The 25,311-nt window shown below is 45.7% G+C and overlaps 1 protein-coding gene across 1 annotated transcript in view; it reads right to left on the bottom strand.

Annotated features, from left to right (window-relative positions):
- LOC119386511 (probable thiopurine S-methyltransferase) overlaps nucleotides 1–24,893 on the bottom strand; it is an 85,918-nt gene extending 61,025 nt beyond the window's left edge. The window contains exons 1-3 of the mRNA XM_037653777.2: nucleotides 24,766–24,893; nucleotides 24,047–24,160; nucleotides 8,015–8,107 (exon numbers count right to left, since the gene is read on the bottom strand). Coding sequence (XP_037509705.1) covers nucleotides 8,015–8,107; nucleotides 24,047–24,144 — 191 coding nt within the window. The 5' untranslated portion in view covers nucleotides 24,145–24,160; nucleotides 24,766–24,893. The remainder of the gene's footprint in view (nucleotides 1–8,014; nucleotides 8,108–24,046; nucleotides 24,161–24,765) is intronic.
- Nucleotides 24,894–25,311: the final 418 nt, after the last annotated feature.

Here is a 25,311-nt window from a genome sequence, read left to right as displayed (position 1 = left end):
CTCATTGCAAAAGGAGCATGTAGGAGAGATCGCCAGACCAGCTCTGTGCATGTATAAATTAAGAGTTGGGATCCTACAGCGCAATCTTGTCATTGCTACTTCTATCTGCCTTGTTTTGCACCATTTTCTGCTCCAAGGGAACTGAAGGTGTTGAAAATCTGGTGATGAAGCGAGACTAGGAGTAAGCAATGATAAAGCGTGCTTTCTAAATCTGGCCGCAGCGACGAACGCCGTAACTGGAAGTAGATCAAGGACTGGGCCTGCAAGGGAAGCCTTTGCCAAAGTGTCCGCAACTTCATTCAATACTATTCCTTTATGCCCCGGAACCCAAACTAACCGCAGGTTTCGCAAATGCTGTGGACCAAGTGCGCGCAATAATCTCAGAGTATGTGATTCAGCTGGTGTTGTTAAAGCAGAACACAATGATAATGAATCGGTTACTATAGCCACTGAAGTTATGGAGACGGGAAGTTTACGCAGGGCCAAAATGACAGCTAAGAATTCAGCCAAAAATATTGGTGTATGATCAGGGAGTCTTACAGAAAAGGACCAGTCTAGGTGTGTGGAAAAAATTCCAACACCGGCCTTTTCCTCACACTGCGAAGCATCAGTTGCTATCACAACAGTCGTACTAATCTGATTTAAGTGATCTTGAAAAAGTCCATTCAGTACATTCCAAGGAAGTAACTTCGCGTTGTTAGGGAATATATCATCATATGATATCGCCAATGAACTCAATCTATTATTCATTACCATTATATCATTAAGGTTTATCTTTAATGGGTCCAATAGCCGCTGTGTATAAATCACCTGTGGGGTGTGGAACCGAGTCCACGAGACATTAAAAAACAGTTCTGGCTGGCTTATAAATACATATTGGTCTCGTCTTATCGGCGATTCATAGAGCCTTAAGAATGTTTGAACTGTTAATATTTTGAATCGAGTGTGCAAAGATGGGATTCGGGATTCCTTATATAGAACTGCATTTGCTACAAATTTTGGTAACCCAAGGCACCAGCGAAGTGCTTGGCGTTCAAGCAAAACTAGCGGATTTAACTTCCACGCTGGTGCGCCGGAGAATAAGGCACATCCAAACTCCAGTATAGGGCGTATATACATACGGTAGATCATTATCAATGTGTCTCTGCGCATGCCCCATCGATGATTGCTAATCCTTCTGAGTATTCCCATCGCACGTGATGCTTTAGTCGCCGTATGTTCAATATGCATACGCCAGTTAAGCTTTCCATCATAAATAATTCCGAGGTACTTGACTGTTTGCACTTGGGGAATGTCTGCTTGATGAAATGAAAGGGATATATTTATGTTGTCTAGCGGAGAGAATGACAGAACTGCACACTTCTGTACATTAATGGTCAAACGAATACTGTCGAGCCAATATTCCAAGGCGGACAAGTATCCTTGTAAAAGGTCGTACAGTGACTGAATGTCATCCGCCGAGGCAAAGAATGCTATATCATCAGCATAAACATACGTGTTTACGTTTCGATGACAAGGAATGGAGCTGAGCAATATATTAAACAATAGCGGTGACAACACTGCTCCTTGAGGAACACCGCGTGTTTGTCTGAATTTACCAGTTGAAATACCACTCTGTATGCAGTAAAACTCCCTGTCCAGCAAGAATTCAGTCGTCCACGCAATAAAATAGTCAGGCAAGGCAATCTCTTTCATTCTTTCAAGTAAAATCGGGTACTCTACGCTATCGTACGCTTTAGAGATATCTAAAGTAACTAGTGCTGCGTACTGTTTCTGACGCCGTGCTAGCTGGATTCTACTCTCCAGATCAACGTGTGCACACCATATTGACATCCCTGGTCTAAATCCAATTTGACAGGGACTCAGTAATCCTTTAGCGGTCACAAATTTGGTTATCCGTGCGTGTAATAATCTCTCAATTAATTTGACAAAATTGGATGTTAACGAAATCGGTCGAATGTTGTCAAGAGCATACCCTTTATTTTTATCTTTAAGCAGGGGAATCACCTTCGCTACTTTCCACACTGAAGGAATCCAAGTGTTTCTAATCGAATAATTTATGGTATCCAATAAAACATTAGGAGCGACATCGAAGAAAATTTTCAACATTGTAGTGATGCCATCAGGACCTGGGGCTGCCGCTGGTAAACCTGATACCACTGAGGATAACTCAGTCAATGACAACTCTTCACCATACTCGAGACTGTTTTGTCGCACAAAAGTTGAAGGAATGCAGGAAGAAAATCTAACCTCCAAACCTCTGGCTATTACATCTAGAGAGTCTTCTATTTCTCGGGTAGTTAGCACAATTGATTCTATATTTAAGGAACGCGGAATTAATTTGATTGTTCTTAAATACCGGAACAGCGCGCTCTTATTTTTAGATTTTGACAGAAATTCAAAATGGCGAACATTGTATTCGTCCTTTGCTCTCGCTACTGTTCGTTTGAATGTCCCTGCAATAAACTTGTAGTTTTTCCAGTTTCTAGGAGACTGATTGTGCATGAGCTGCTTCCACGCTGCTTTCCGTCGCTTATAATCCCTCGAGCAGTCGTCATTCCACCAATTTCTAGAAGTAGGGTCTTTCTTTCCCTGTATTTCGAACTCCGATTTCTTTCGAGAGGAGTCGAGAATAGCGCAAATATTACGCACGCTGCACGGATTATCAGCTAAAGGAATAAAAGATTTCTGCAAATGCATTTTAAATCTTTTATAATCAATAAACGAACGAACATTAACCTGCGTAGAGTACTGTGAGCAATTGATCTCGAATACCACTGGAATGTGATCGCTGCTGGTCCCAGCCTCAAATGTCTCCCAAGATACTACCGAAAGACCTGGACCCGAAAACGTAAGATCCAATACCGATCTAAACTGACCCCGCAGAAACGTTAAGGATCCCGTGTTATGACAACTGAACTGATTAGATGCCGCCCAGTCCCATAGACGCTTTCCACATTGGTCTGTTTTGAATCCCCATGATATATGATGAGAGTTGAAATCTCCAGCTAGTACGATCTTTTTTCCACAACTTAGAAGAATTGAATCTAATGTCCGTGTATCCAGCACACCCAAAGGAAAATAAGCATTAACCAATGAAAATTTGAAACCTCCTGGAAGAGTTAATTCTACCGCCAAAATTTCACTTTCTGTAGACATTAGCTGAAATGATATTTGTGCTCTGTGACAAAATCTATTCGATACAAAGGTAAGCAAACCACCACCTCTGGATGGACGATCTAATCGAAATGATCGGTAATTACATAAACTGTAGAATTTGTCAGGAGATAACCAAGTTTCTTGTAGTAGGATTACATCCGGATAAACCTGGGAAACTAAAACGTTTAAATCTGTAGAAGCAGCAAATACTGATCGGCAGTTCCACTGCAGCACTTTCATCTACCTTCCGGTGGTGAAAGCACCGCAGAGGCTACTGCCTCTTCCAAGATATTAGCTGTTGCCTTGACCTGCGGGAAAATTTTCTTTGATTTAGAGCTCGGAATAGTATCAGTCACATTTAGGGGAGAAGCCCTTCGTTTCTGTACGCGCGAGTCAACATCCATGCTTGCGTTTTCCTGTGAATCTGCTGGGGAGGCCTGCGAGCCCAGACAGCTACCGCTTTTTGTAGGAAAGCTTGAAATCGGGCCTTCATTAGATGGAGTCGCATTTAAACCATCAACTTGCGAGGGAAGAGCGTTTCGGTTGAGCCCCGCTGACTGAATAGTCCCCGCTTGAGCCATTAGTCCCATTTGAGATGCTAATAATCCACTAAGGCATTCCGTCACACTTTCTACGACTCTTTCCATCATTTTGGCCATAGCTTTTTCTACAGCTTCTGCTATCACTTGCGAAATATTTGCATCAGTCATCGCCTGGTGTCGTGCAGTTACGCTAGCATACCCATGTTCCCTTTCCTTTACAGCTGAAATAGCCTCCCTTCGCGAGCACCGCCTTTTATCCATAATCTCTAAGACTTGGATTTCCTGCGCTCTAGCTGGACAGGTGGGTTCATCAGCTTTGTGAGCACCTCCACACAGGCAACACTTGTGCGACTGAGCAGTACAGTCGTTCGGGGAGTGACTCTCTCCACACATACAGCATCGCATGCCAGATTTGCAACCTCCCAAACTGTGTCCATATCGCCAGCAGTTGCGACATTGTAATGGACGCGAGGCAAGCGGATCTACTCTAAAAATCAGCGGCCACACTTTGATTTCTGAAGGGCATGAGGTACCTGCAAACGTGGCAATCACCGACTCTGTTGGCACTCGTTTGTTTTCGACCATTCTGTTGCACCGGTAAATTGCTATCGCACCAGCTGCGGAAAGCTTCTCAAGTGTCTCTGCTGGGCTTAAAGTAGCGTCTACTCCGCGAACAATTCCCTTCGTGCAGGCAAGGTGCGGTGGGATGAAAGCACTCATTTGCATTGCTCCAAATGACGAGCATTTTAGAAGATCATACACACAAGCCTGGTCCGGCGATCGGCAGACAATCCCACCTTTGCCAAACTGCCGGACATCAGTAATGTGAAGATAGTGGCGCGTGGCCGCCTGCAGTTCCGCCTGCACCGCTTTCGGGTTGGTAAGTCGAATGGATCCTCCGTGCAGGGGCACTAGCGCTACAGGAATACTGCTCACACCACTGCGAAAAAACGCTTCAAGCGGCATTTGATCAGGTGAGAGAGTGGCTGACCAAGGCGGAGACCGCCCTGGGCCATCACCAGGAGAAGTTGTTGACATCAGTTGTGCTAGCAGCCGATAAAACAGTAAATCACCTTCCAATCACTACTATTTAGATCCGCCCGACCCTTAGGCAAAAACCTTGAGTGCTCACTCAGCTGTCTTGAGGGCTTGATGAACCGGAGCAAGAACGCAGCCGCTCTAAACCTCAACGGCTATGCTTCTTCTTGGCCAAGAAATCGCCGCCGAGTCCAAAGTCTTCGTCTTCGATGGGGACCGGGCGGCTCCGCTGGCTTCTTATTCTTCTTCTTCTGCCTTCTGCAATAGCGAAGACATCACTGTTTATTCTATCTTCTTCCTTCTCCCTGTGGCGGCCGCCGAGCGCGTGCCATCTCACAGCGCCGTCGTCGGTAGCGACTCCTTATATAACAGTAATGTAGCGTGGTAGAAGAGTAAAACATCAACCAGGCGTCAAACAATGTGAATCTGTAACCAGGCTTCACACAATGTTAATTGCGCATCGAGTGGGTTATTGAATCATTCCAACCCATTACAAACGGCTCTGCTATAATTCTTCATCGTCATCAGCCACAGCATCAACAAAGTGCACATAATGGCTTAGAGGTGCAAATCGGGTGCCACAGTTCTCCGTAGAATGACGAAAAATTGCGTAGTGGCTGCTTCCCGAATTCACAAATATTATGATGATTTATGGCGTAGTGGGTTCCTCGCAAACGCACTTCTATTCGTTGCCAAGGAAGCCCATAACGCTCCCATGATCCATTTCCTCAGGGTCTCAATAAAGTTAATTTCCTCTCTCTCTCTTTTTCTCATGTTAACGTCTGTTATAAAGCGTGGTGAATTAAATAACGACCGGGGGTCACACAATGCGAATTACGTAACTAGTGGGGCGTTTCAAGATTCCAACTCATTACAAAGGACTCAGCCATAATTCTTCATCGTCATCAGCCGTCGCATGAACAAAGTACACATAATGCCTCAAAGATGCTACCTCGCTTCTCCGAAGAATGACGAATGATGTCGTGGTGGGCACTTCCCAACTTCACAAAAATTATGATTTGTGCCGTAGTGGGTACGTTGTTAGTGTGCTTTTATTAGTAGCCACAAGAGAGTTTATAACTGGCTCTAGAAATGCCGCTCTTCCAGCTTTCGCTGTGACTGTGCTGCGCTTTGCGCGCAGGCCTGGCGTTTTTTCGGCGTCCGAAAGCGCGGCAGCCACCCATGGCGATGAAAAGCGGCGGCGCCCTTGTAATCAGACATGTCTCAACGCGCACGGAGCAGCAACTACGTGTACACGCAATACATGCGCTCTCCGCCAGCGCGCGGAGAGATCTAGAGCACATATGGCAATTGAGAGCGACTGTAAACAAACTCTGCGCGCGGTCCCACGTGACGCCAGTAGGCCAATAGCGACGCGGCGTCAGCCTCGGACAGTGTAGAAGGAGGGAGAAAAGAGAGGAGGCACGCTCTCTCCAAAGTATGTCGCTACTTTACGAAGTTCCAGGCCTTCTAGGTCGCGGACCAAGCGTTTGCCGCATCGTGAAACGGGAAAGGGCGGCTCAAGCGTGAATAGGCTCCAAAGGGCTGGTGTGGCAGAGGCTGCCTTTCCCGTGCATCTGTACACTACAAAAAACGTAATCACAGACACTCACACAAAATCACAGAACATTACAGAAAATCACACGGGAAACACAGGAGACCCGCAGTTCCGCTGTTTCTACAGATTTCACACTGCAGATGTAACTAGGGTAAGTTTTTTTTTTTTTCGGTACTTTTCGCCGAGATAGACTTAGCTTCTACTTTCGTTTGTCGATTCGCAGGTTTTAAAGTCATGCAAAGGCCGGTGGAATGGCCACAGTAGAGGGAACCATTTTTGTTTGGTGCCTTAAGCTTTGCAAAAAATAAAACGCGCATGACGACAGCAAAAACAATGACACGTCACGCTGTCCTCTTTTCCTCCTTTGTTTTGTGCGCCAGACCTCAACTCTCTAGACTTCCGAATGAATGTTCCCCGAAACACAATCTCCCCCTTTACCATGTTATATTTCAATCGTACACTTACTACTGTCGCCTTGTTTGGGGCACAACGTCCGGAAGAAATTTAAACACCATACTCGGCCTCCAGAAGAAGACAATTACTGATCACTGGTGTTGCTTACACTGCCCATACTGCAAATTTATTTGAGCAGTATAAGATTGCACGTGCACACCTTATGTTTGAGTATCGGTTGTTCTACTGCCTTAGATTCCCACCGCAATGCTCATTAGATTTTCTGAAAACTCTTACTGAACTTACACCTCATGAAAAATACTTCTACACCAGAAGAAAACAAATGTGAAACGCTCCCCGAACCAGGAAGCTATACGGTAAGCAAAGCCTTCGTTTCACTTTAGCGTATGCAATAAATCATCACAGCGTAAACAATCCGAATATTTTTACAGCCTCTTTGAAGAACTTTAATTTACATCTCATTAACGCACCTCAGACTTCCTTTTGCTTGTCCCGATTAACACTACCCTGAGAGGCCTCATTCGTCGTTTGCCACGAAGCCTTGTATGCCGTTTTTACACTTACTTCACGAGCGCAAATGTTCACTCTTTTCTATTTCGTAACTTTGTAGTGCATGTATATGTTCGCCTGTGAGTGGGCACGTGTCTCTGCTGCTGTCTTCTTTTTTCGCTGTTTTGGACCTCGTGGGCTTCTCAAGCTACCATTGTAGCCTTTCGCTCGATGCCTATTTCCTGTATTTCACTGGAATAAACATTCATTCATTCCCCGAACCTTGTATCATACGAGCGAGGGCCCCTTGCAGCGCCTGTTCTCGACAAGGGTACAAGGGTAATGGGGCTGCCCGGGCGCCCTCGTGGGCTGACAGGCGGCATCATCAGGAGCGCGCGTGGCATTATTCAGTACCAATTAGGAAGTGAGTTTGTTCTGCCGAGATTTGGGGGTTCACGTGAGCTACACTGCAGTGACATCGACAGGAAGTGACGTAATAAGCCAGACGACTACAACGTAACTCTCCACGAGAATCTGTCATTCAACCATGGGTCAGCATTGGTGCGAAGGGGTTGAGAGGGATAGGAAAGGTGAGAGGGTTCCCGCTAGCTGAGTTTTCCAGGATGTGCGACCTAACTTGTTGAAGTGCACTCAGATGAAATTAGAGGGCACGTTTTTCATGTCACCCGAAAATATCGCAGCTGAAATCTGCAATAGAGCGTAGCACCTTACATACAAAACCACGAAAAACCCAGGTTCGAAAGAGCATATACTCGCAAAAGCAGGGCAAAAAGTGTCAGAGCAACTTCCTCACCACTTGAGTTCGCCAGCATTTCCGCACATGGGAAGGAACACGCTTCCCTCACGCTTGCCATCTAGGACAGCGGCAGCGTTTTCTCGAAGGAGTCTGTAAGAAGAGAAAAACGCGAAGAGCGCGGACGGTTAGGTGAAAACCAATCGAGATGATCAAAACGCTATTGTATGAAACAATTTTCTCTACTATGTTTATAACGACACTGAGGTATGTAAAAGGCAATGTTGCATATCTCGTCATTGTTAACGCCCAAGTCTATCTTCTGACATGGGAGAGCGTTCATCGGCCAATAATGTCCATGAACATAAATGAACAAATTTTATGAAGGAAGCTTTAGGTCAAGGCAAGCTCTGGGCCTGTTGTTCAGATGGCATGAAGGATTCATCAAAACACAGAAATGCTCGTATCAGATACTCGACTACTGGCGTACTTGTGGGAGGGCGGCATCATCAGCGAGGTCGTTACCGACAATGCCACAATGTCCCGACAGCCGTTGGAATACAACGTCATGTCCCTTCGACAAAGCTTGGTGAAGGACTTCTCTCGCTTCGTTCACTAACTGTTCGTGCACCCTTTGTCGTAACGCTGATTTCACACTCTGAAGGGATGCTTTAGATTCGCAAAAGACAACCCAATTTCGATGCTGGGCTTCCGCTACATAAAGCATAGCAGCACGTGAGGCAGCAAGGTTTATAAATGTTCCCGAAAACTCACGCCTGTTAGACAATGAATGCATGTAATTTTGCCATTCCCAGTCATTAATCGATACCCCATTTTTGCAAACAGAATCTGTGAAGCATCTAAAACGGGACAATTTTGTTAACCAATTAAATGCCTATTGTGACGTAACGATAACGCTGTGCAAAGCCATGCACACGCTTATCACAACAGCAATATACGCCCCCTTTCTCGGGCCTATATAATGTGCGCCTTTCTGCAATAAAACGTTCTTTCCACCCGCACCCGTCTCGAGCGTGCTACACCTATAATATATTTTTGCAGTGTTTACGAGCTGATATGATCAATTAGTACTCATATTCTTGAGCCGTGTACAACATATCTATTTCCTCCGCTGTGGAGGTACCATCATGTAGAGCTTACAGAAATATCACTTTCCATAGAGTTACAGTCACGCACTACTATTGCCGTCCGACCCAAAGACAGATTGAATTGTTGTAAAAGGCGTCCTCACGTGCAGTTAACACAGCGCGTCTAGAGCAAATTCATGCATACACAGACAGAAAAGCAATAATAACAACTGTTGGGGTTTCACGCGCCAAAACCACGATATGATTATGAGGCAGGCTGCACTGGACGTCTACGAAAACTTCGACCTCCTGGGGTTCTTTCGCGTGCACGTAATTTAAGTACACGGGCCTCTTAGAAAAGAAAAAGCTGCGAAGCTTTTTTTTTTCTTTGAGAAATAGCAGAACTCAATGCGCTCAGCAAAACAAAACCGAACAAAATACGAAAATTCACCGGTTCTATGCTCACAACATATACAACTTATGGCAAAGGCACGTCCAAGTGGCTTCTCTTTGCAGGGCCGGCAATATAAAGACGGTTTACATTCGTCATACAGCATGTGCTATCATAATAACCTATCGTTTCATCCGGTGCTTATACATCTCAGTGTCTCGCACATTTTGCAAACTTGTCCCTTTTATTAACAATGTGATGCCTCTTGTGTGTTGGGAAGTAGTGAGCCTCACTCACCGACGAACAGGCCTCGAGCCTGGTTGAGCTTCTTTCCGACACTATCCTGTCGCAATGCTTACGTGATTGTCTTGGGCGTCCTGAAGTTACACGCGATCACTCGATCCCCCAGTGTTTGGAGGCAGCAGATGCACAATGAAAAAATCACTGCCATGTCTGCCAAAAGTAATATAAACGTGATTTATCCTTTCTTTTGTACCGTAATCAAACATACCTGTAATACCGAATGAACGAAAGAAGGAGAATTTGCTTTCGTGTCTGTTAGTTCTAATTACTGTAATAGCTAATAACGCTTTAGTTTGGCCATCTAAGCCCTAGTGCAAAATAACTTTCTGAAGTAAAAAGCATGCCATTGCATTTTATAATCGTCACATCACATGTGCGCCGCGACAAGAATGGAAATGGCACGGTAGCAATCTGCGCGTAAATATTCGCTCGCTCCTCCTTTTTAGTGCCATCTTGTTCGAAGTCCGCTTTGTCTCGTTCAACCTCGTCCACTGTTTGCTTGCGCTGTGCAAATCGAGTTGCGCCCTTCTTGATAATCCAGCCACAGATAGCATCACGACATCACCCACAGCCAGTTATCTACGAATGCTGTAACAATTATCATCGCTGAGTGAGGTCGTACAGGTCGTTCATTACGCTAAGAGCACTCTGTGAGGCAAATATATTGAGCCACGTCAATCATCCCTGTTTGCTGTGCCAACTTGTAAAGCTCCGGTGTGGTTCGGCATCTGAAGGCCGTAGGATAATGCATTACTTTCTCCTGTGCAAATTATCCTTCTGAATGAGCTCACGTTGGAAAGCTACATCGTTGTTAGTATTTCTCTCTGCAACAGCAGTTATGTGCTCGAAATCGGTTTCTCCTTCGCTGGCTGTCCGTCCGTTCGTTCATTCCGTTACACTCACGACAACCGTTGTAATCAACGAGGGCACACAGACGAGATTTTACAGCGAAAGCTGTTATAAGATCACAACAACGGCTGTTTCTGGCGCCGTAGTTGTCCGCTGCCGCCGCCGCCGGTGTCAGTAACCACTATGGCACGAAATAAGAAAATTCGCCAGATCCCAAATACCGTGGGAATGGATGTTATGCGAAGCATGCGCGGGATGGTGACTGCGGCGTAATTTTTCACATTGAGCGAAACGTAACGGGATGACGCTAGAGAAATGTGGAAGTGGTATACGCACACACATATGTTTAAGAGTCGCATATGTATTGTTACGTCCACGAACGGGGTTTATTGAGACGCGACGCAGCGGTAGCCTCAGCGGCCTTGAGTTCGCACCGAGGTTGTGGAGTAGAGTAGAGTAGAGCCTGGAAGCTGTGGCTCATACCCACACTGGGGGATTGGCCAAGAACCGGGTAGTTTTTAAAGGAAAATTGAAATTGAAGTTCAAACTTTGTTTAATTAATACGAAAGAAGTATAAATGAATTAGAGTTAAAATTATACTACTACTAATAATATAGAATAGAATTGAATCAATAAACCCAATAATTTGGGGGAAAAATAGAAATAATATTTTGGAAAGGTAAATTTTACAATCTAAATCTTTTTGAACCTTTTAAGAAACTCCTGCAATGCATCAGCAATCTTCCCATCACTGTGGCCCAGAGAAAAAGCCCCGAAAGACAGTACATTTTGTTCATTTAATTCTAATCTAAGCAGACGGAAAACAACACCTAAAGTATTTTTGCGCAAGGTAGAGTACCTCTTGCAGGAAATGAGAAAGTGCTTCGTTGTCTCACGTATTCCGCTAAAAGGACAATTAGGCGATGCTGCCAGACCAGCTCTGAGTAGATAAAAATTTAGACAGGGAGTTTGACAACGTAGTCTTGTGATTGCGACTTCTATTGCTCGTGATTGACATACTTTACTATTCCACTGATGATTTAAATGCTGGAATTCTAATATGGTCGTTAATGACGGTGCGGAAAATTCTTCTAACATCATTTTCCTCCTAAATCTAGCACCTGTAATGAATTTGGATGCGGGCAATACCTGAATTACCGGGCCATTCAATGATGACCTGGCTAGCGCGTCTGCCATTTCATTCATAAATAGGCCCTTATGCCCAGGAACCCACACTAATTTGATGAACTTTATGTGCAGTGGAACTAATGATTTGAACGCATCCAAAACATACAAGTCCTCGTTTGCAGTGAAGGAGGAACATACTGATAGTGAGTCCGTCAAAATTATTGCGGAGCTTATTGATGCTTCTAATTTACGTAAGGCTAGACTGATGGCTAAAAATTCTGCTACAAAGATGGGCACAAAATCTGGAAGGCGAAGTGAAAACGACCAGACTAAAGTAGGAGAGAAAATCCCAATTCCACATTTTTCTTCATTTTGGGAAGCATCCGTCGCTATCACTGTCTTAATTGGCATATGCTCCAGGTAATCACTTAATATATCGTTTAATAATCGGTATGACATTAGTTTTGCATTTTTTGGAAAAATGTCATCAAACTGTATTTTAATAGAGTTGTTACTATTACTGATTATACACAGATCATTAATTTGAACGTTTATTTTGTCAAGAAGGCTTTCTATACCTAAAATTTGGGGCTTATGAAATCGCGGCCAATGTAATCCAAAATACAAGTCAGGACGTACAATAAAAACTGTTTCGGAACGTCTAACGGGGGATTCTACAGCCTTAGAAATGCCTGTACTGCTAACAATTTAAACCGGGTAGCAAGTGAGGGGAGTCTAGCTTCCATATACAGGACCTTTATTGCAACAAATTTAGGAAGACCTAGGCATAATCTCAAAGCTTGTCTCTCGAGAACTACAAGAGGATGAAGCTTGTAAGCAGCAGCCCCAGCGTATAATATGCACCCGAATTCAAGCACTGGACGAACATACATGCAGTATATTGATATAAGTGTATGTCTCCTCATACCTAATCGGCAATGACTGATCGTCCTTAATAGTCTGACTGCTCGAACACCCTTTGTTGCGATGTTTTCAATATGAGCCTTCCACGTCATAGACCGCTCATATATGACACCGAGATATTTTACTTTCTCTACTTGTGGAATAGGCTCGAGATGATAGGAAAGTGACATGTGGATAGGGTCTTGTAATGGAAATGTTAGCACGGCGCATTTACTGACATTCAAATGTAGATGTATACTATCAAGCCAGCTTTCTAGTGCTGACAAGTATGACTGTAATATTTGGAACAGTTCGTGAATATCACCTGCTGATGAAAAAAATGCGATGTCATCAGCATAAGTGTGGACATCGTCATGTAGAGGGATAGAACTCATTAGGATATTAAATAATACTGGGGAAAGGACTGCGCCTTGCGGGACACCTCTAGTTTGAGCGTACATAGAAGACGAGATGCCGTTTTGGAAGCAATAGAATGTTGTATTTCTTAAGAATTCCGCAATCCACGCCTGAATATATTTTGGAAAGTTAAGGTTGTGAAGCCGATTGATTAAAACGATGTGTTAAACGCTGTCGTATGCTTTTGCGATATCAAGAGTGACTAACGCTGCATATTTTCTTTCACGCCTAGCTAATAGTATACGATTTTCGAGATCTATATGGGCCTGCCGTATAGAGCATCCTGATCTGAACCCGATTTGTGCTGGATTTAATATTTGTCTCTCATTAATGAAATTTATTATGCCGGTGTTTAACAGTCTCTCGATTAATTTTACAAAAATTGAAGCAAGCGCAATGGGCCGAATGTTGTCCAATACATACCCCTTACCCGGAATCTTAAGTAATGGTATTACCTTAGCTAATTTCCAATCTGATGGTAGCCATGCCATTCTTAGTGAGTGATTGATTACATCCAATAAAAACACTTAGGATTCCTTATTTAGCATTTTCAGCATTGAAGACGTGACTCCATCCGGGCCAGGAGCAGCTGATCTGTGATAATTCCGAACCGGAATATTCTGAGAAATCTTCATCAAATAATGCTTGCAAAGGAGGTAGTGATAGTTGAGAGGAAAAACGATGTTCTAGCCCTCTACCAATTGTTTCCAACGATTCTTTTATTTCTTGTGGAGACAAACTGATAGAATCTGCATTGATAGGCCGCGGAATCATTTTCTTTTTACGCAGAAATCTATATAATGCGCCTTTATTGTTAGATTTAGAAAGGTAATCGAAAGTCCGAATATCGTAATTTTCTTTTGCGTTCAAAACAGTTCTTTTAAAAACACCAGCGTAGAACTGGTAGTCCTTCCAATTTTGAGGACATTGATTGCACAGCAACTTTTTCCAGGATGCTTTTCTACGTCTGTAGTCCCAAAACAATCGTCAGTCCACCAAGGAGAGTTAGGATTGTGCGCAACTGACGAGACCACGAATTCAGCTTTCTCGCGAGAATTCTGTAAGACCGAGCAGATGCTCAACGCTTTCGACTTCGTGCTCATATGGGATATTGAAGCGAGTGAAGAAAGCAGTGATTGTTTAAATTTTTTGTAATTAATGAACTTATGCGCGTTCTAAACTGATGGAACGACTGGACTTATTATTTCAAATGTTATCGGCAGGTGTTCGCTATTTGTAGCACAGTCAACCACTGACCAAGACGAAATATTCAGGCTGGAGCTAGCGAAAGTCAAATCCAAGGATGACGCGATGCGACCTTTCACGTACGTAGGGCTTCCTGAATTTAAGCATGTTAAGTGTTTATCCTGTGACCAATCCCACAAGCGGCTGCCGCACGCATCAGTTTTTAACCCCCAAGTAACATGATGGGAGTTGAAGTCTCCTGCTAATAAAAAATTTCTTCCAGACATGCCAATTATCGTGTCCAATGGCCGGGTGTCGTGCACGCCTGAAGGGAAGTAAGCATTGGCTATTGAAAAATTCTGACCAGACGGAAATTTTATGCTTATAACTAATATTTCATATTCTGGATCGAGCAATTTTAATGTCAACTTTACTTTGTGACAAATCCTGTTTGATATCAGTGTAATTATGCCACCACCTCGAGAAGGGCGGTCTAATCTAAACGAACGATAATTCTTAAAATAAAAATTGTTCTCTGGAGAAAGCCAAGATTCTTGTATTAGAATTAAGTGAGGATTTAACTGAGAACTAAGACAATGCAAATCAGTAATAGCAGCAAATATCGAGCGACAATTCCACTGTAAAACTTTCAGGGATCCTATTTTGGCTGAAGAATTGTTGTGAAATAACTTTCTCCAAAATACTCTCCTTCAGAACTTTACTGGGCGGAAGCTTTTTTGATTTAGTCTGAGGAGAAGGGGGAGCAGCACTGTTCAACGGGGACCGGCTGCGTTTTTGAGCCCGGGCCTCAAGATCGACATCTGTGACCACATGCAGGTCAAGCAAATGTTCCTGACTAACATCCGAATGACACGCTGGGTAGCCACAGATGGTACCGGCAGCATTCTCCTTATCGTTACACAGTGTATTATCTTCACTTGCGTTTAGCAATTGAGGGGACTCCGGAGTGCCTGTTGGTGCTGGCGTTAGAAGCTTAGCAATTTGATTACTGACAGCTTGAGCAATGCACTCGGTAATACTAATTGCTATTTGATCCATTACCTTAGCCATAGCTTTTTCTACAGCTATCTCAACCGCCTGTGCAAGAGACGTCTCAGTGTACATTTGGCGGGCTGTAACGCCAGCATAACCATGCAACCTCTCCTTTACAGTAGCAATGGCTTCTCTCCTAGAGCACCGTCGTTTGTAGAGTAGAGTAGAGTAGATCCTATAACTATGGCACACACCCACGCTGGGGGATTGGCCAAGAACCGGATAGTCGTTTGTCTTGTCGCTATCGCAAGGCACGTCTTCTTCCTCTTCACCTCGCTCAAGCCCAGACCCACTACACACAGGCGCACAGACCAGAACTACGGTTGTAACATCTCTCCGCGCGCAGACGAAGCCCGCCGGGCGAGTCAAACAGTCTCTCTAGGAATGAATGGCTTTAAACGGGCAATATGTGTAAGTTCAGTCTTTGCAGTACGTCGGCCATTGGCGTGGAGGCGAGCAACGCGGTACGTCACTTCGCTTACGCGGTCGAGAACAACGTAAGGTCCAACATAGTGTGCCAGCAGTTTTTCACATAATCCACGTTTTCTCACTGGTGTGCAAAGCCACAAGAAGTCACCAGGTTCATATGTCACATGTCGGCGTCGGCGGTCGAAGCGTAACATCGAGCGTTCTTGCGAAGCAAGAGTGCGCAAATGAGCGAGACGTCGGGCCTCTTCCGCACGGCACATAATCTTGGAAATGCAGAGATCATCGTGGTCTAAAAATGGCAAAATCGTGTCGAGTGTATAGCATGGCGGTCTAGCATAAAGAAGAAAGAAGGGACTGTAGCCCGTAGTTTGAACGCATAAGTAATGAAAGGCAGAACATCATCCCAGTTTTTGTGGTCTGATGCGACGTACATGGACAACATGTTCGTGAGAGTTTTGTTCGTGCGTTCCGCAAGACCGTTCGTTTGAGGGTGATAGGGCGTAGAGTACCGAAAACTTGAAGCACAGACGAAGCATCTCTTCGACCACGTCTGCCGTGAACTGGCGTCCACGATCACTAATAAGGACTTTGGGAGGTCCGTGTCGGAGAATCACGAAGTGTAGCATGAAGAGGCACACGTCACGTGCAGTAGACAATGGTATAGCAGTCGTCTCGCAGTATCGTGTCAGATGATCGGTGCACACGACGATCCAACGATTTCCGTTGGAGGACCGCGGAAAGGGACCAAGAAGGTCAATTCCAACTTGCTGAAATGGAGTTCTTGGTGGCGGCACAGGGTGTAGTCGACCAGGAGGAGTACTTGTAGGACGCTTGCGACGTTGACATTCGTTGCAGCTAGACACGTATTGTTGCGTGGTCTGACGCATCTTGGGCCAGTAAAACCTGTCTTGAAGGCGGCAGAGAGTCCTCATTGCTCCTAAATGACCAGATGTTGGATCATCATGCATGGCTCTCAAAATGGAAACGCGGAGACTCTTCGGGACTACCAGAACATATTGCGAACCAGTAGCAGAATAGTTCTTGTATAGTAGCCCGTCGCGTATGCAGAAACGAGTGGCCTATGATTTGCGTCCGTCAGCAAGATGTTGCTGTAAGGTACTCTCCTTTTGCTGCTCAGTCCTAAATGTATTCTTGTCAGGAAATCCTGGCTCCAACGATGCGATGCACCCGTCGAAGTTGTCCGCGTCACAGTCCGTCGTGGGAAGCGGCAGCCGCGAAAGGCAGTCTGCATCAGCGTGCCGGCGACCGCTTTTATATGAAACCGTGAAGTCGTACTCCTGTAGACGAAGTGTCCAACGTGCAAGTCGACCGGATGGATCGCGCAGATTTACCAGCCAGCACAGAGAATGATGGTCAGTCACGACGGTGAAGCGGCGTCCGTAGAGGTATGACCGGAAACGTTGTACTGCGAAGACCACGGCAAGACATTCCTGTTCCGTAACAGTGTAGTCACGCTCAGACTTGCTTAGGGAGCGACTCGCATACGCCACGACATATTCTTTGGTATCGACGCGTTGAACCAAAACAGCACCGACACCAACGCCGCTAGCGTCCGAGTGCACTTCTGTGGGAGCCCGTCGCGTATGCAGAAACGAGTGGCCTATGATTTCCGTCCGTCAGCAAGATGTTGCTGTAAGGTACTCTCCTTTTGCTGCTCAGTCCTAAATGTATTCTTCTCAGGAAATCCTGGCTCCAACGATGCGATGCACCCGTCGAAGTTGTCCGCGTCACAGTCCGTCGTGGGAAGCGGCAGCCGCGAAAGTCAGTCTGCATCAGCATTGGTGTCTGCCAGTAGCCTGACCTCAAATCGACAAATGAAAAGTAAGAAGCCGATGAAAGGCAATCAATAGATAACATAGGGTCGAAGTGTCGGAGGATCGGATGGGACGTCAATCGCAACTTGAGTTCACAAAAAGCGGACGCACATTCCGGGGTCCATTCGAACCGTACGCCTTTTTGAAGCAGGCACGTCAGTGGGTGCGCGATGTTAGCGAATGCAGGAATAAAGCGACGGAAGTGCGAACATAGTCCCAGAAAGCTCCGTAGTTCTTTGACTGAGCGTGGCTGGTTCAAGGCTTCCACTGCAGCCGTCTTCGCTGGATCAGGTCGTATGCCTTCTTTGTCTACCAAGTGGCCTAGAACGAGTGTTTGGCGCTCTCCAAAGTGCCATTTCTTTGAGTTTAACACCAAACGTGCTTTTCTTAGACATTCTAGCACAAGGTCGAGACGTGTGTTGTGCTCATGGAATGTGCGCCCAAAGATCACTACATCGTCCAAATAACACATGCAGACTTCGCATTTCAAGCCGCGCAAGATGTCCATGAAGCGCTCGAAGGTGGCTTGCGCGTTACACAGCCCGAACGGCATCACATTAAACTCGAAAAGTCCGTCTGGTGTAACAAATGCCGTTTTTTCCTTATCTTCCTTGAGCATTGGTGTCTGCCAATAGCCTGACCTCAAATCGACAAATGAAAAGTAAGAAACCGATGAAAGGCAATCAATAGCATCATCGATCCGTGGAAGAGGATATACGTCCTTTTTGGTGATAGCGTTGAGGCGACGGTAGTCAACGCAAAATCGCCATGAGCCGTCTTTCTTCTTAACCAGGATTACTGGGGCTGCCCACAGACTGCACGATGGCTGGATAACATTTTTCTTTAGCATGTCATGAACTTGTTCATGAATAACCTTGCGCTCCGAGGGTGACACACGGTATGGCTTTTGACGGATAGGGCGATTACAACCCGTATCAATTCGGTGCTGTATGCGAGAAGGAGGAAATGATGGTGGATCCTCCTTCTGGGCAAAGTCGAAAACTTCGGAGTGTTTCGTGATAATACTCGCCAATTCACGACGCTGGTTAGTGCTTAGCTCTTTGCTGATCATAGCCATAATTGAGGAGTCTATGGCGTGCACATTATCAGAATTAGACTCATCCGGGGAATCGCGGCTCTCTGCAAGTTTGGCAAGAGAAAATACTTGCTGTTCACAAATCGCTGCAAGCTTCAGACCCTCCGGCAGTACCGTGGGTTCATCGGAACAGTTGATGGTCCATAAGCTAGTGCGCCCTTGAACAACTGACAGCGTACAATAAGGTATCAGAACATTTTTCTTCATGCAACTAAGGTGAATCGGTTCCACGGTAGCGTCAAATGTTTTGTCGGTTGTAGGGGAACAGGTGACTGGGACACAATTTGCTGACAACGGCGGTACAACTGTATCCATGCATACGTAAAGGGCACTTTCGTGACAAGGCGAGTGTTCCATAAACGCAGACAGAATGGTCGAATCTACGGTAATTTCTCCCGTTCGGCAATCAACATTAGCACCGCACAGCTTCAGGAAATCCAGGCCCAGTATTACGTCATGCGTGGCATGAGGTAGAACTGCGAACTCTGCGTTAAAGACATGACCACCCAAACTAACTTCCACACTACACACACAAACAGGATGTAGGAGCTCACCACTCACTCCGCGGAACGTATCAGTACGGTCCCAGCAGAACATCACTTTTCGACCAAGAAGGCGCTTGAATGCGAAACTCATATCTGAAATGGTTGCTCCTGTGTCCACTAAGGCCATAGTTGAAAAGCTGTCTATCCACACACACACCTTATTCTTGAACATACAAACGGACGGAGGTATTTCTGTCGAAATCGTAGAATGTCCAGCGACCTCACCTCCAACGGCCGCGTCGACTAGTTTTCCGGAGGGGGCGACGGGTATCGGCGCCGAGGAGACGGCGAACGGATTCCTCGAGGAGCAGGCGGTGTCAAGCTGCGATCGGAGGCCGGAGGGGGGTTTCGCAACATCTCTGGTCTTTGGTTGGCCGAGCTTCCTGTGAAAATGTAGGCACTTGAACCACGAGGTCGGTCAGATGTAGTCGAGCGGTCGTACCGCGGCGGCTGGCGGCGATGGCAGTACCTCGCAATGTGGCCCTCGACGCCGCAGCTGTAGCACACGGGCAGAGGTCGTACAAAGAAATGCTGTTGAGAACGCTCTGCCGTGAAGGGTCGTCTCACCGGATGCGGAGGCTCAGCAGCCTGGACTGTAGTTGTCTGTCGCTGTGCGCCGCAGCCGGGAAAAAAGCGTGCGCATACTGCTGTCCAAATGCCAACGTGTCTGGATGCGGCCACATTCTTCCTGGTTCAGTGGGGTCCGCAACGCACACTGATGGTGGCAAAGGAGCATATGGTGCTACTGGCGTCGAGTAGTGCGGAGAATAGGTGACGTCGTGTCGCCGTAGTTCTTCACGCACAATTTGCCGAATAGTTGAAGCAAGGTCTGCGGGCGGACTCACATCGACAATGGCGACGGTTGTGACATTTGCCAGTCGCCCAAATTTCGGTGCAATGCGACGTGTCTTCAGTGTCTCAAAGGTACGGCAGTGGCGCAGAATATTCGAGACAGAGGTAAGATCTTCTCTACCTATTAGAAAGTTATAAACATCTTCGGCGATACCTTTGAGAAGATGTCCGACCTTGTCTTCCTCCGACATCCGTGGGTTTATTATCTTGCACAGCTTGAGGACTTCCTCTATGTATGTGGTGCAAGTCTCCCCAGGAGTCTGAGCTCTTTGGGCAAGTGTCCTCTCAGCGCCTTTCTTCTTGGAGTCGGAGTCACCGAAACATTGCCTCATTTCTTCTCCAAAGAGCTCCCACGTTGTTAGAGACTCTTCGTGATTCTCGTACCATATCAGAGGGGTTTCCGTCAGAAACAACGCTACATACTCGAGCTTGGAGATGGAGTTCCAGTGGTTGTATCGGCTCACCCTGTCATAATGCTTGAGGCACTCGTCCACATCTTCTCCTCCTCTTCCAGCGAACGGGCGCGGTTCCATGTTGTGACGAATAGCTGCATCTGGTGTTGACCTATGCGTGGTTGCAGCTGGCACTGAGTCTTGTGCCTCGTTCTGGAGCATGGTGAAAGTCGTCGCTGAGAGACCGGCAAGGCGGAGGCTCCGGCGAATTTCTAGTGGTTGTGGCTCCGTGGTACGTCGACGTCGTGTACCCCGCACCTCCATCACTCTGTTACGTCCACGAACGGGGTTTATTGAGACGCGACGCAGCGGTAGCCTCAGCGGCCTTGAGTTTATGATGATGATGATGATGACCTCTTGAGTTCGCACCGAGGTCGTCGCTATGGCAAGGCACGTCTTCTTCCTCTTCCCCTCGCTCAATCCCAGACCTACTACACACAGGTGCACATACCCAAACTACGGTTGTAACAGTATTATATAACCAGTTGTTTACAGTTGCGTAACGATGCTAATAGCAACATGGCTGGTACCAACACCAGACACGGTAAGCCGATATGTACTGCTTATATTCTTCAATACTGGATAGCGCTAATCGGAACAGGATAAAGAAGGAACATAGATGCACAGGACAGGCGTTACTCGCAACTAAGCTTCATTGAGGAAAGTTTCCATAGATATACACACAGTCGAGTGGCACGCGCAGGCGCACTGCAAGTACGTTACAGTCACAGTTACAGTTATTATGCTTATACTTGTACGTTATGACGGAGCACGCACGCACGTTTCACGAACCCACGTGTATCTGTAGAAGGGCTTCTCGACAGTTCTTGAACAAGGTCATCATCACCGTGATCAGTGAGCACCAGCAGCTGGACCGGACTTGTTAATCGGATCCGTTCGTGATAAAATAATCTATGATTCCTCCTGTCGTGGACGTGGCAGCGAGGTCTTTTGATGCCCTGTATAAGGACCAAGCGTTGTTGGGTCTTCATAAATCAATGTTGAAGTCATCGGTAATGATGAGAGGCCTGGTTCTCTCAGCAGGTTTACTGTAGGAAGCATTGACCCCGGTTTATGCGTAATGGGTCGTTGAGCGTCTTTCAGGGGTGTTCTGTCTTCAGCTTCCTCACTTTTCTTCCGTCCGCCGTGGTGGTGTAGCGGTTACGGTGCTCGGCTGCTGACCCAAAGGTCGCGGGTTCGATCCAGGCCGCATTTGGATGAAGGCAAAATGCTAGATGCTCGTGTACGATGAGATCTCGGTACAGGTTAAGGGATACCCGATGGTCAAAATTTCCGGAGCCCTTCGGTATGGCGTCGCTCATAATCATATCGTGGTTTTGGGACATAAAACCGCAACAATTATAATTATCACTTTTTTTGCGTGTCCATGTGTGTGTTCGCGGTTACTGTGTTGCTTGAGACTGTGTATCACCCGTTGCGCATACGCGCATAACATGAATTCTGTTATACGGGTATGTGCCACACGTCACTGAGAGAAAGGGTTTCACGACGTACGCGACAGGTATTTTGCGTTATTCATGTGATGACCAGTGAATCGTGTTCGTCACACACTGATACCCTGCTATGCCAATTTTGATATATTACAAGTAATGGAAACGACGATGAGAGCGCCCAGACGTAGGCGGCTAGATAGATACGTAGATAGAAACGGCCAAAGTGCCTGAGGTTCGCTAAGAAATGCTTGGCATTTAAAAAAACGAAATAAGAAAAAATATCCCGGATGGAACGGGGTTCGAACATGGGCCCTCTGAGTGGCAGCCCAGTGTTCTACCACGCAGCCATGCCGGTGCTTCGAAACTCATTTGTAAAAAAAACCCTATACAGGCTTCATATCGGGAAGGAACCACATTAACATATGTAATATAGCGGAGTAAAAGAGTAAAATAACAACCAGGCGTCACACAATGCCAATTGCGCAACGAGTGGGTTGTTTAATGCTGCCAACCCATTACGAAGGTCTCAGCCATAATTCTTCATCGTCATCAAGCACATTATCAACAAGGTACACATAATGTCTTACAGGTGTTCAGCGGGTGCCACGGTTCTCGTCTCCGCAGGACGACGAAAAATGGCATAGTCGCAGCTTCCCTACCTCACAAAAATTATGATTTACAGTGCAGTGGGTACCTCGCAAGTGCACTTGTGTTGGTTGCCAAGGAGGTCCATAGGGCCCACATGATCTATTTCCTCAGGGTCTTAAATAAAGTTATTTTCCTCTCTTTCTCACGTTAACATATGTTATATAGTTTGGTGGTGGAGTGAAATAACGGCCGGGCGTCACACAATGCAATTACGTAAGTAGTGGGTCGTTTAAAGCCTCCAACCTATCACAAAGAGCGCAGCCATAATTCATCGTCATCAGCCGCCGCATCAACAAAGTGCACATAATGCCTTACAGATGTGTAGCGGGTACCTCGCTTCTCCGCAGAATGACGAATAATGGCGGAGTGGGTACTTCCCAACTTCACAAAAAGATCACGCCATATCCACGAAGTGAATGATAATTGAGGAGCTGGCTCGGAGAAGATGGGAAAAACGGGAATTTTTCGAACCACAAGCGGTCGCATACCTTCCATCATTGACCAAACGATCGATCGAGGAACTCGCGCTTGCAGCGCGCGTCGGCGCCGCCAGCTTCAGCTTGCGACCGCTTTGGGCGCTTTGGTTTGGTTTGCTTTGCTTTATTCAAGGCAAAATTGAACAAGATTGTCTTGGGGGACACGACTAAAGGCTAAGTAAATGCCTGACTTGGTCGTAGCCCCCTGGCATTGTTTTAAATGATCTAGCTGAAGTTTCATCTTCCAGTAAATGTAGTGTAGTTGGGTGTTTGTTTAAGATGTTTAAGATAGATAGATAGATAGATAGATAGATAGATAGATAGATAGATAGATAGATAGATAGATAGATAGATAGATAGATAGATAGATAGATAGATAGATAGATAGATAGATAGATAGATAGATAGATAGATAGATAGATAGATAGATAGATAGATAGATAGACAGACAGACAGACAGACAGACAGACAGACAGACAGACAGACAGACAGACAGACAGACAGACAGACAGACAGACAGACAGACAGACAGACAGATAGATAGATAGATAGATAGATAGATAGATAGATAGATAGATAGATAGATAGATAGATAGATAGATAGATAGATAGATAGATAGATAGATAGATAGATAGATAGATAGATAGATAGATAGATAGATAGATAGATAGATAGATAGATAGATAGATAGATAACCGGACAGATTGTCTGCCTTTGGTTTGCTAAGAAAACCACCCTCACAAAACACGCAAACTGAAAGCACGTAATCGGAGAAAAAATACCTGCAAGTAAAAGATGAATGAATTAGTGCTAATTGAAAAAGAAGATTTCTAAAAAACGCCCAAGCCGCTTGAGAATGCTGAAATAATTCACTTCGTATAATATTGAAACGCGGGACTGCCCTGTCTGGTACTTCTGCAGCGGCCACTAGCAGAGACCCTTTTTACAGCAATAGACGAGCTGCAATGAACGGTACATTTGGCTCACCCATGAATTCCATTTCGAGTCCAAGGCGAGTCTTTCGTGGTCCAACGCTGCAACCAATAGCCGTGTGATGAAAACTCAGTGTTTCCGGTGTCCGGCATGACACTGCGAGAGATTGTGCACCAGAAAATGCCAATAATTAATAATTTGCTGCCTGGCATTTGGTTCCACTTCAAGTAAGCTTAATGCACTGCGAATACTGCGCTCGTTGAATTGTCTGCAGGTAAGCAGGTCGTTACGCTAACACAGACACCAACTGACAACTGTTTCCTCTCATACGAGCTCTGCAAGTAAAAAATATCACAACCTAAACTAAGGAATAATCAGATTAATTCCTACACCCCTACAATAAAGAACGCTTCCGTTGCTTCCGTGCATCTGTTTCACGTCTTCTAGCAGCAATTTCAATTTATGTGCTTTCTACCACTATTCATTTGCTCTATGCCAAAAACTTAGCTGTAGCACACGTACATTTCACTCATGATGGCCAGCGCAAACAAGACAAGATTCAGACACGACACAGGCGCTGTCTATCAACTGAAAGTTTAATAAAAAGCATGCAATATTTTTAAACTTTCAGTTGATAGCGCATGTGTCGTGTACTTTCTTCTGTCTCTTTGCTTGTTTGCGCTGGCCGTCATGAGTACATTTCAACTAGCGCAATTTGCTAATTACTACGCGAACATTTCCTGTTGAGTTCGCCAAATTGTTAGTAAAAGCACCTGTTCTTCTTCTGCAGACCGCGGCTCAGAGATGCCCTGTGCAGTGTCCGTCGTCGTGTCTATCTGATAAGAAGGACGTCATACCACGATGCTACATCATTCGGCCTCGCTGAGAGTTGCCGTCCTTTTACGGCACGGCATGCGGATATCTTGGCAAACGCCAAACGAAGGCCTTTCTATCACGAAGGTAAAATGCATTTCTGTTCGAAACGCTGATCCTTCGCTCCTTATCGCACACCGCATAAAGACCACACGAGCATTTGTTGACCTCAAGTTCGCGCCCACCCTCGAGCTGTTTTCGTTAGCCTTGTGTGTGCGTACCTGGGCACAGGTCAGGGTCGACTGCGATGGAAGCTTAGCTGCCGACTGTTATCTCACGGCAGCGTGCAGCTTTTGAGGCTTTCTTCTTTTCACACATCTTAATGTCACCTGGAATGACCGCCCGCGAATACAGCATTTAATCAAATTGAACCGATGGAAATGTTAGTACAGAAGTCAGTGCGTTGCTCCCTCCAACCTTACACATGTGCGGTGTAATGAGATTGA

Source organism: Rhipicephalus sanguineus, chromosome 3 (genome assembly GCF_013339695.2).
Source record: "Rhipicephalus sanguineus isolate Rsan-2018 chromosome 3, BIME_Rsan_1.4, whole genome shotgun sequence".
Taxonomy (NCBI): Eukaryota; Metazoa; Arthropoda; class Arachnida; order Ixodida; family Ixodidae; genus Rhipicephalus; species Rhipicephalus sanguineus.
This window is presented reverse-complemented; position numbering and strand designations above follow the sequence as displayed.